The sequence below is a fragment of the Kwoniella dejecticola genome, chromosome 10 (assembly GCF_000512565.2).
Source record: "Kwoniella dejecticola CBS 10117 chromosome 10, complete sequence".
Lineage (NCBI taxonomy): Eukaryota > Fungi > Basidiomycota > Tremellomycetes > Tremellales > Cryptococcaceae > Kwoniella > Kwoniella dejecticola.
Genome location: NC_089310.1, coordinates 1,194,550 through 1,206,069, shown reverse-complemented (window position 1 = coordinate 1,206,069; position 11,520 = coordinate 1,194,550). Strand labels below are relative to the sequence as shown.

The following is an 11,520-nucleotide window of genomic DNA, read 5'->3' as shown; positions in this document are numbered from 1 at the left end:
GGACTAGACTAGACTAGACTGGGCGGGATCAAAATTTTCGGTCGATATCAAGATAATCAGCTTGCTCGTTTGATCATGATGACGAAGAAGAGGGAGCCCGCGTAGTATATTATATTACCGAGAATGCGGTGCGAGTAAGATTGCTGGTGCTGCTTCCAGTCTGAAAGAACGTCTCGGAGCATCACGAAGGCCATACAAGCTGTCTCAACCACTGTTGTAGTCAGTCGGCCGATTTCCTTAATAATGATATACTCAAAGTTATAGCGGGAGTCGACTGACGTCATCCTGCCGATCGTCGACCTACGTAAAGGCATGCTCCCCTCCCTTCTGACCACTTTCAGATGATGGTTGGGCGTCAGCCTATCCAGCATTGCGCATTGAGTGAGGCTAGCTAAAGCTCGGATATCAGAGGCAAAATTGATATGCATGGACTATCTATAATTTCTGCGAATAGTCAATAGCTACTATACAGTAAATAGTTCTCTCGGAAAAAGCGCAAGCGACGAGTCATTAAGGATTGTCTAAGTTCATTTCACTTCATTGGCGAGGGTTGAAAGGGTTAAGCAGCAACTACGGGTCCATCGTACTTCGGCATTTTATGTTGCCTGTACCAAGCCACGAAGACGAGACCGGTGAACAGGATGTAAGCACCAGTGAAGAAGTAAGAGTTCTTGCTTCCCGTCCAGTCTTCGATCGTACCGTTACCGGTGTTGATGAGACCAGCTTGGACCGAGATACCAATGACTCCACCAACTTGGAAGATGATGTTGGCGAACGATCCACCGACACCGGCGAATTCGAGAGGGAATGCCTGGATGATCGAAGTGTTCATACCGATGAAGATGATCATACCTCCGGCAGTACCGATAATCTGTCCGGGGAACATGAATCTCCAGTAATCTTTACCCGATCCTCCCTTTGAGAAGGCGAACAACATCGATCCGGCGAAACATAAGGCGGAAGCCACGGGTTGAACGAATCTTGGCTTGGTGATCAACCATGGCAAAGCTTGAGTGGAAGTTCCAACGAAAAGAGCGGTGATACCCATAGGCAAGAGCTTGACAGCAGTGAGGATAGCCGAGTTGTGAAGGGCCTCTTGGAAGTAGGTGGCAATTCGGAGTTGAGCACAAGCGAACCACATGAAGATGGCGGAAGCTTGGAGGATCAAAGGGAAAATGTTGGGGTATCTCCACATGTCGTGAGGTAGTAACGAGTATCCTCGAGGCATGAATCGCTCCCATACGAGGAAGACACCGAGAAGAACGATTGAGATGACGAGAGGAGCGATGAAGATGGCGGTGTTCCATCCGTCAACGGCAGCTTGGGTGAAACCGAGGATGAAAAGTACCAAACAGGCGATGAGGATGAAGACACCTCCGAGATCCATTCGCTTCAATTTAGCGGCTCCGGGTAAGTCTTCAGCGACGGCTTCGGTTCGAGGCATCATGAACCAAGCGAGAACAGCGAAAGGAGCAATGATGATGGTGATGAATCTGAAGTACCATCTCCAGTTGGCGAGCAAGAAAATACCGGCGAGTACCAAGGCGATGGTGTTGGCCAAAGCTCCGGCCATACCAAACAAGGCGAGTTTCTTAGCTTGTTCAGCTGGATCGGGGTACATCTGGATGATCATGTTGATTGAACTTGGAATGGTCAACACCGCCAGCAGACCGGAGATCGCTCGGAGAACGAAGAAGGCATATTGGTTGGTCATGAAGGAGATGATGAGGTAGAAGATGGCGATACCGATGAATCCGATAGTGTATACCCGGTGAGGAGGGTAAAGATCCGCCAATCGACCGGCAAACAGAAGGGTAGCAGCGAAGGCAAGTCTGTCATTGTCATCGCGAGAGTCAGCAGCTGTAGTAGATGGAGAGAGCAAAGTAGGATGTACAATGTTGACTTACGAGTAAGTACCGAGAATCCATGCTTGATCACCAGTCTTGACCCCGAGGTCCTCGGCAATAGGCGCGGTCATGAGGAAAGTCGCACTAACACCTGCGGCATCGATGAACATGCTACGGTGAGGAAAACGCGTAAATGCCGTTAGCGTATATTTTTTGCGAAAAAAGTTGCCCGGATCGCCGGAACACGAGACATGCGGTATGTGGAGACGGGAGTTGAGTATGTATTGCGATCGGGTCATGCAATGATGCAATCGCAATAAGGTTGCGGAATGGGAAAATCAACTTACGATAGACAGAAACAAAGCAAAAGGACACCTTTTCGTTTTGGACTCAATGACGACAAGGCGTTTTGGTGATGATGAGGATGAGCTTTACCGGATTTTTCTAATTCGGCCTCAACTTTTCCCATCGTCGATTGGGCGGGGAGATGCTCGTCTTCACTGGTTGGCGTAGTATGTGTTGACAAAGCTTTCTCTTTGTTGGGGTTGGTTGCGTTGAGATCGGTCAAAGTAGCACCGGCGTCATCGGCGCGGGGGGAGGGCGAAACATCTTCTTCAGAGACGAATGTTGGTGATCTTGAGAATCCACCTTCTGCTGTGCCGGGCAATGGCGAGACGCCAGATTGAGCGTTTGGTGCAGTGGTCGCAGCTGCCATCGTTGAGGTTTAAAATTGAGATATCCCGATGTGATGAGGGGATGTCAATGTGAGACAGAGTATTATATATGTGTTGCGCTGGGATGGTAAATGAGCTCGTGATTGTACTAAATGGTCTGTGCTGAGCTAATGAATGGTGCTCAAGCCTCTATAAAGCTTAGATAAGTATTGTTGCGAAGATACGAAGAAGAATGAAGAACAAAGGTGGTCAAGATGAACGTTTATATATGCTCAAACAGAATCATGGTCATAGACGTATGGCCGAAGGGCTACATGCGGTCGGTATTTTCGCTGACCAAGACGATAAAAGGATGTGACTGCAAATACACACGCGTTATCGACTCATAACCAACGGCAACCGTTCTCGGGACCGAACGTTCTCATGGTGCACTTTTCCTTGCCCTCAGGTTGATTAGACTTAAGGGTTGATATCGTTATTCGATTACACTGATAAAAGGAAGGTTACATCTCCCTGGTGTAGCTCGTTGGGTCACAATCGTAAGAACCCATTAGACTGATTCTGAGCCCGAAGGCTATGCACCCGCTTGATTACAAATATAGATACGAGATAAAGCAAACGCTTCGTGTCCTAGGTTGACCTCGGGCGTCGGTTCCATCTGAATAATACGTTCGGTGTGTCCTAGTCTAAATTTTCGAGAGACAAACGTAAGATACGATCGAAATTAGTGTTTAGACGGTGATGATTCAGGGTCAACACACCGGTGGAGGTATGAATCTGGGTCAGATCCCACCAAAGCCGCCGTCTAGCTAATCCCCTGTACGCACTCACAAGCTTATGCAAGCATCTTCGAACAGGAGAGAGACAAGACCGACGGGCTGTTATCGTGCTATGAATGGCAACATCACAAGCGATGCAGTTGGAAAACACCGAGCTCACCATAATTCAGATATGCATGCAAACAAGGCGCAATACAAAATGATAAATGCGATCTGGGTATAGATCGAGTCCCAAAGGGTGCCTTTGGTGATTTATAATGTTAAGCGAAGACCGTCGGTCAGGATCATTTAGCTGATCAATCACCAAAATAGACACGATCTCATCCAGATCCAACAATGGCCACGCGGCGAAGAGAAATTCTGCTTCCGAGCCCGGATTCACAGTGAAGATCAGGCGGCATTACCTTTCGGGCTGAGAACACAAGCTTAAACAGCTTACAGTACTTCCGCATGGGTTTCCCTGCGTGGGCTAGGTGTTGGGATTGCCATTTGATTATTTCAGCCCTTGACGACGGGCTCGTCACCACGACGCCGGAACCGTTAACATGTATGTGGCATTCGCCGCTCGAGTCGGGATCATCGTGTCGGTGAACGTGCACTTATCCATAGTACCTTATCAGCAGCAACGTTATGTTTGATCTCAAAGCATACTTCAACGCAGAGGGAAAAGCTACTTATCTTCCTATAATTGGAAGAATACGTTCTCAGTCTTCGAATATGAAGGAGAAGACGCAGGATCTCCGTACAACTTTGCATCTGCTCCGTTCGATGTGACGTCATTGCTGGAGCGATCTGTTCGTGATCTGAACGACCTTGTAAGCTAATAGCAGACGAGTAGTCAAAGCATCTTGACAACGACAATCACGCTAAGTCTTGTGTGTAGCCAGTGCTCGACACGACGACAATGACCGGGACATCCGAAGACTTGCCCAAACCTCCCGAGCCCCTAGCTCAGCCTATCCGACTGATTGTCGCGTTAGCTTCGCTCAGCGCTATCTCCCATCCAGTGTCTCTCAGCGACAGGTCCAATCCAGAATGGTACAAAGCCACCTCGTCAAAATGGTTATCCTCAGTATGCAAATTGATATCCTTTGACCAGGGTCGATTACCCCCCGCGATCTCTCCTGGGAACGTAAAGGAATCAGCGAATGATCAAAGGGAAGAATGGAGCGCAGACGAAATTACCAGGATTGCTGGTGTTCTGATAGAAGCTAGTCTCGCTTCTGAAAATAGCAATAACACATCGGGATCGCACAAGAAAGGAGAAGAAGCGGAAGGCGTCTTGCGATACTCGCCCATAGCCAGGAGCCTATCCTATAGGACTCTCAAATTGCTGGGACTCGATGCGAAGAATTTGATACCCAGAGCGGAGAAGAATCTGTCCAGTACGCTGTTCCATGCTCTGAAGGCCGCTGCCGAGAAGGAGAACCAGGAGAAAGTCGAGAAGGCCAGACAGGCTCAATCGCAAGGATGGGGTGGATCATTAGGTAGACATCTAGCTACCGGTGCAGGAGTTGTAGCGGGTGGAGTATTGTTAGGTGTCACAGGTGGACTCGCTGCGCCGGCCATAGCAGCCGTTCTCGCCCCACTGGGTGTAGGATCGATATTATCCGCTGGAGCAGCGCCTGTAGTTCTGGGAACGCTTTTTGGAGTAGGAGGTGGAGGATTGGCTGGTAAAAGAGTGCGAGAACGATGGAGAGGTGTGGAGGAGTTCAGCTTTATCGAGATTGGAGATGGACATAAAGCTACCAAGGAAGAATTGGATGACCTGAAAGAAGCCAAAGCGAGAAGAGATAAGCAGAAGTCAGAAGAACAGAAGAAATCGCAAGACCAGCATCCTGAAAAGAAACCAAAGGTGGAATCTGAGCAGGGGCAAAAAGAAGAAGTAACAGCAGAAACCGAAGGAGAAGTCTCGGAACAAGATGCTGAGGTCATGGTGGAACAAGGTAGACTGGATATCGAGGATAGGCTACTCAAGCTGTCTCTGGAATCCGGCACAAGATCCTCTTTATCCCTCTCGTCAGATCCTTCTCAGCCTCCACCGCCTTATACCCAAAGCCCCACTAGCAGTCCCAGGGCATCACTGGATCAGGGCAGGGACGAAAAGGCTCTGACTGAAGTCAAGAAACCCCCTAGTCTAGTTGTGAGTGCACATATGCCACAACACATAAGTCCCATACCAGTTCGTTGCCGAACATAAGCTAATTGCTGCGATAATCGGTCGCAGGCTACCATCATTGTCCCCGGATTGTTGACTTCTTCCCGAACCGAAGGCATCACAGCTTGGAGAGCGATTTGCTCGTCGGCGACCACGTTCAGCAGATCGGTTGCCAATGACGAGAGCTCCGCCGTCACTACTGTTTCCGGGCTGAAAGATGGTAGGGATGTGTACCTGTTGAGATTCGAGAGCGCTGCTATGTTGAAGACTGGAAGGGATGTCGATTTATGGGGTAAGCATTCCGCACCGCGATCGGGGATCTTTAATCTGACATTTGTCTTTCTTGAGTTCAGTCACGTCCAAGCTCAAAGGGCTGGTCAAGAAGGAGATCATCAAACGAACTGTTCTTTCTGCTTACTTTGCTGCCGTCAGCTTGCCATTGTGAGTGCGAAGTGGGCCTCATGTCACGAACAAAGCTCAATTTCCCGGTGTGATTTAGATCGGTATACTCCATGGCTACTATGACATTGGACAACACTTGGATGCATGCCGTCGATAGAGCGAAGAAAGCGGGTCGGCTGTTAGGTGAGGTCATCGAAAAGAGGGTGCAAGGCGAAAGACCTGTCGTCTTGGTGAGTGATATTCCGTGCCCTGCATTCAGCGTGAGGTGAGAGATGTACCCATTGGAGCTGAAATGATCATTATTGGTAGGTTGGCTCGTCTGTAGGAGCATTGACCATCTTACACGCCCTGCTATACCTATCTTCCCTTCCGCCTCCACCTGGAAGTAGAGGCGGATCAATCCCAGCCTTTGTGGAATCCGCCTACTTGATCTCATTGCCCTCAGCGCCAACCGCCGAGGAGTGGCAGAAAGTGAGAAGTGTGACTAGTAGACGAGTGGTCAATGCGTACAGCGATGCCGATCTGGTCTTAGCTGGGGTTGTTAGGTAAGTGCTGGCTTGGCAAGCATATTAACATGATCTCTGGAAAGGTAGCTGACCGCAACGGTGACACATCAGACTGCATGAGGTCGTCTCTCGAGCTGCAGTGATGTCGAACGGAATCAAGGTCTCAGGTCTCGGACCTGTTGAACAGCCTGGAATAGAGGATATCGATGTTTCGAGTGTGCTGAGAGGTCATATGGAGATACAAGCTAAGATGCCGGAAATCTTGAAGCTTATAGATATTGATGCCTAACGAGGTATCATCGCTTCCGTGGAACGCGAACGGTCGAAAATCCTTCACTACTGCAGCGACATTCGAACAGGTGAAATAGACAGACGCCGCACAAGCTTCGATGAAAAATGTAGCAAATACTTTGTTTTGATATGTACTCTGTCGTTGAATTAAAGTCCTCCATACCACGTCATCTGACGGAGCCAAGGATGAGGTCGACGACAAAGGATGACGACTGCGCCATGTTTCAGAAAATTGGCGGGTGGACACAGCCTGACTTCAGTGCACTTGCTTGCTTGCTCGCTCCACCCAACTTGGAAGCTCCTGTCAAACAAACTAAGCTACTTGCATCTCGCCTTCAATTAGATCGCGAGCAAGATTAACAAATATCAGCGCGATGTCTCTCGATTCCTATGACTTTTCATTCTTGACCGAGGAGCAACAGGAGGAAGTACGGAGTGCAATCGAACAAGAGTGGAACCAAGAACTCCTCACGGCACTTTCAGTCCCGATGTCCTCGACTGATGGACCTCAGGAATGGGTTGACACGGACGGGGAAGACGAAGACCGGCGCAGAAATTACGACAGTCATGAAACGCAGAGTGGCACATCGAGGCGGATTGATCATAGCACTTCGAGCACTTCGAAGTCCACGTCGACGTCGACGGACGCCTTAGACAGGTGTTTGAAGCACTGGGAATCGATCAAACAACTCCGAGAAGACCTAACGAACAGGCGCGATGAGCTGCTAAACGATTGTTTGCGGAAACAGGGTACATCGACACCAGGCAAAGCAAGAAGCGGCAGAAATCACCATAAGCGAAATCAGGAAGGTGGGTAGCCTTCGCGTACTGTACCGTTTTTATTCATCCAGTAGTGGAGTACAGGATGATTCTGACCGGAATTGGGGATAGGTCTAACGTCCACACAACCTAGAAAGATCCGAAGCTGGATACGTTCTGCGACGACTACCAATGCAGCGCTGAAGAACGAGATAGAGCGACTGAGCTTGCAAATTGAGGAAGCGGTGGATCGCAATAGTCAGAGTCGGGACGGTTGATGTTTATTTTCCATCTGTACTCGTATGCACGTTAAAATGCGAGACTGCAATACAGTTCCAAAGGATGCAGACCGTCAAATTCCACAGTGAAATGAATGGCATGACGATCCAAGGCACATCTGGCGTCATCGTGGAAAGATGTCAGAAAAAAGCACATCAAACAGCTCGTTCGTATCGCGTTAGGGACTTCAACTGTCCTCTACCATCTTTGGAAGGATTCTCTATACATGTATGTATCCTTCCCGTCGTTGCTGAGCTCTCCTGACAGATCGCTGGCGAAGGTGGGTTGGGTGGAGAACATGTCTGCAGGTTGTTCCCAAGGCTGAGCGAGGAGGAGATGGCCCTAGATTTGTCATCAGAGTCAGTGACATAGACAAAACACATTCCTCGTCGACGTCCAAGCACCTCGCTCGAGCTTCTAGCCAAAATCAGGCTAAGAAGTGAGAGCGGACCTACTGGTGAACCAGATGGACGAAGCGATGCCTCAGCAAAGTTAAAATCATCTTCGTTATCGTGACTTGTTTCGGTGCCCAGACCATCGACTTCTGACCGGTTGAACGTGGCAGGTCTATCTCGGCGATCGTCATTGTCCGTCGCTTGACTCGATCGCGAGATTATTCTACGCTGCTTTTCAATAATCCTGATCAACTCGGATTTCCTCAGCTTTGTGAGTTGACCAGTTGCAATATCCGTGCCAGTTGCTCCGGAACGCAAGATTTGGTTCTCTGGTTAGGGAGGATCTTCAGCTGACATTTCTGCGCACTGTGTCTGCAATTTCTTTCGGAACCTCCGTTGAGCTTCGCGATCTGCGGAGATGTCAGGTGGTCAGGTGGTCATGAGCAAACAATATTGGGTCATCAGGTGACAAACAAGGTGACACTGATCTTATGTATCAAGAATCGTAAATGACAGTGTCTGAATCTTCGTGGAGTTGATGAGGTATGGGCAAACAAAGATTTGACACCCACTTTGTCGCGTTCTCCGTAGCTTCTTTTCCTCGAGAGTCTCCGCTTGCTGTACTGTCGAATCGCTTGCTTCAAGGGGAGCCATACCAGTCGAGCCAGATTCCGATTTCCGGAGAGACTTGTCAGGGTTGTCTAAGCTGGGCGCAATGGCTCTATATCCGCTGTGAGAGGGCTGATCATGCCGATCGATCGACCCCGGGCTCGAGAAGGTCGATGAACCACGAGTGGCGGCCTCAGTGAGTGAGAACGGAGATCGAGGTTTGGTGAATGGAGCTCCATCAACACGGTGTCGTAGTCTTGTCTGTCAGGACTCGCATTTTGCGTGTATGCGGTTTGATGATTATCTGTAGCGCTGGTGGTGGTGACTTGTCTTCGAGCGCCCTGCAGAACCTCCAGGCGTGACCACTCTACTGGGTTCCTTCGTATCTCTGCCATATCGAGCCTATTAAGCGATGATCAATGACATGCAAATCGAGGAATGCCATGAAATGGGGATGCAGAGAGGAGAAAAAGCGGAAAGTGTGGTAGTTACTCCAAGTTTAGGCGGAAGTCCAGCTATTGAGCGAACGAAGCTATCTATGGCCTCATTGCGCCTGTACAGCAATTACAGTACTGCCTGGCGCCCGAGAGAGGCGCACCTTTGTGATGAGTTCCAACCCCGACAGGATCGAGGCACTGCAGTACCCTGCGGATGACGCCCACTGTACACCTCCTTGCAAGGCGGTATAGCTCAAAACAGTAGGAAGGTTGACACGTCGCTTCTCCCTCAAAGAGGTAGACTGATACACCCAGAGCTCATGGTCTGGCCTCGGATGGTAGAGGCCTTTATAGCTGGGTACAGATAAATGATCGACTGAGCATATCGATGAGGAGATTGGCAACGTCGTCGTCACTCGAATGAAGCACTGATGGGGGCCGCAAGAATACATGAGTGGTGTAGTCAGTGTCTCCTTGAATGATGCAGAGCAAAACGAAGACTCTATAGTTTTCATGTGCCTTCGCCGAATGAAGGGGCATGAGAGAAATGTATCCGCAAATGTGATGTGATCGCGGGGGAATTTCAGCACATATGTCTCATGAGAACATAAGTGGCAGTAATGTAATGCAGTAAGCCTCATTCACTAAATCGAGTAAAGTGCTGAAAATCAAAGTCTTCCCTAAGACGACTATTCTCTTCTGACAACTGTCTGTTGCTTTTCACAAGCTTCGCATTTGCTTCGCGGAGCTGACTAATCTCCTCAAACTGGCTTCGAATAATTTCGCGCAAACTCTGTTCTGCGGCTTTATGACGTTCTTCCATCTCCATGCTCCGGGCTTTTGCCTCCCTCTCTTCCCGCTCCTTAGCGGCCACTTCCAATGCTTCGAGCTGCTCCTTCTTGCGACGGTACGATGCTCTGGCTGACTCACGCTCTGGTGAAGCGTCGTAAATGGTCAACATTTGTTCCACTCATCTCAGAGGTGATCTAGTGGTATTATAAACTCACGACGCGCTCTCCTCCTGGCTTTCCTTTCAGCCTTACTTTCTTCGGCGGACATATTAGTCTTATCAGCGGCCTGTGAGTATGTGCTTGAAGACGGGACGGGCGAAGGCCAGGATCCTGTCGTTCTGTAGCCTGCGTCAAGAGGCGAGAGATTGGCTTGAGATGAGGTATCCCGGCTCGGCTGCCAGTACCCATGGACTGCATTTGCTGGATGTTCCCAGGCATCGTCACAAGTTTCGATTGTATATTGGAAGCCAGCTGTCATGAAGCAGCCGTCTGTGCTCATCTGATCGACCCGGTCCTTTGCAAAGCAAGTGCCACTATATTGCGTACTTTCGAATGCGACCTTTCCGTTATATATTTCGGATACGAGTGCATTCAAACCTTCGTCGAGGGCATTGAGAAGAGGTATCTCCTCTTGCTGGTCCGTAGAGGAGCTGGCCCAATGTACCGTCTTTGTAGCCTCACTATTCATATCGTCCATTGATCGTCTTTACCTTGTCTTCCGATGCGATTCTGCCCTGAACATCGGAGGCGTTGCCTGAATACGAGGATAGCGTTCTTATGACGGCTATCGCTGTGTTTTGACTCGGATTCACTCTTATCGTAGCCGATGCATCATAGTGAATGAATAGACGATGGTCATTCATCGTTGATGCACGAGTAGTGGATGACCTCACATAATCTGATGCGGTTCTTTGTGTCAACCCACCTTTATTACCTCGGTGGCTGTGTTGTTGAAGGCTGCACAATATCACGCACAAAGGAGAGGCTACAGTGGTAGCTGGCCAGCTATAGGCTGACCTCTTGATCAGAGCATGAATCGTGTGTGATGGCACAAGCAAAGAGATGAGCAGATCTTTCATGCGTTCGCAACTGGACTAGCAGCAGCATCTCCAGTAACGGAACTATTATGTCTACGAGGTCTCAAGTAGGTTGCAATTAGAATAGTCAGCACGTATGCTTGCTCGGAGCGCTCTATATCTCGCCGACCCTCTGTTCCTTTGTCCGTGGACTCAATTGTGGGATCCCTGTCTATCTTCAGGCTCTCCTGAGGCGGAGCACCCTCGACACGACAATGAACGCTCATATTGTGATCTTGGCCAAAGATGCAAATGGAAAGCTGGACGTGTTCCTGGAGATTGATCATACTCGCCAACCTTCGGGACATCCGTTCAGGGATGCTCCTTTCCATCAGTACCTCGCTTCGTTCTCCCTTTTACTCTGTGACAACTCCCCCACTGCGTCCGTGTTACAGCAATCAAACAGGATGTCCACCAGACCTCGACAGGAGCCTATCATTTCGTCATGTCTGGCAGTCTGCCATGATTGCGGGCGAGTATGACCAACAGAGAACTCTCAAAGGCGCATGATTCGCTC

At 49.4% G+C, this 11,520-nt stretch overlaps 5 protein-coding genes across 5 annotated transcripts; 2 read left to right on the top strand and 3 right to left on the bottom strand.

The window, feature by feature from the left end:
• Positions 1 to 559: 559 nt before the first annotated feature.
• Positions 560 to 2,562, bottom strand: I303_107986 (uncharacterized protein; the record flags this gene model as incomplete). Its single annotated transcript, XM_018411238.1, has 3 exons — positions 560 to 1,832; positions 1,908 to 2,018; positions 2,195 to 2,562. 3 exons carry the CDS (start codon positions 2,560 to 2,562, stop codon positions 560 to 562), a joined length of 1,752 nt encoding a protein of 583 aa, XP_018259906.1.
• A 1,642-nt stretch (positions 2,563 to 4,204) lies between these two features.
• On the top strand, positions 4,205 to 6,655 carry I303_107985 (uncharacterized protein; the record flags this gene model as incomplete). The annotated part of the gene is made up of 6 exons (XM_018411237.1): positions 4,205 to 5,443; positions 5,528 to 5,750; positions 5,812 to 5,899; positions 5,958 to 6,090; positions 6,170 to 6,405; positions 6,478 to 6,655. The coding sequence occupies 6 exons, from the start codon at positions 4,205 to 4,207 to the stop codon at positions 6,653 to 6,655; spliced, it is 2,097 nt and encodes a 698-aa protein (XP_018259905.1).
• Positions 6,656 to 7,031: 376 nt separating this feature from the next.
• I303_107984 (uncharacterized protein) lies at positions 7,032 to 7,694 on the top strand (the record flags this gene model as incomplete). The annotated part of the gene is made up of 2 exons (XM_018411236.1): positions 7,032 to 7,467; positions 7,549 to 7,694. The coding sequence occupies 2 exons, from the start codon at positions 7,032 to 7,034 to the stop codon at positions 7,692 to 7,694; spliced, it is 582 nt and encodes a 193-aa protein (XP_018259904.1).
• Positions 7,695 to 7,893: 199 nt separating this feature from the next.
• Positions 7,894 to 8,744, bottom strand: I303_107983 (uncharacterized protein; the record flags this gene model as incomplete). The annotated part of the gene is made up of 3 exons (XM_065969728.1): positions 7,894 to 8,037; positions 8,151 to 8,419; positions 8,663 to 8,744. 3 exons carry the CDS (start codon positions 8,742 to 8,744, stop codon positions 7,894 to 7,896), a joined length of 495 nt encoding a protein of 164 aa, XP_065825800.1.
• Positions 8,745 to 9,773: 1,029 nt separating this feature from the next.
• Positions 9,774 to 10,426, bottom strand: I303_107982 (uncharacterized protein; the record flags this gene model as incomplete). The annotated part of the gene is made up of 2 exons (XM_065969727.1): positions 9,774 to 10,069; positions 10,144 to 10,426. The coding sequence occupies 2 exons, from the start codon at positions 10,424 to 10,426 to the stop codon at positions 9,774 to 9,776; spliced, it is 579 nt and encodes a 192-aa protein (XP_065825799.1).
• Positions 10,427 to 11,520: the final 1,094 nt, after the last annotated feature.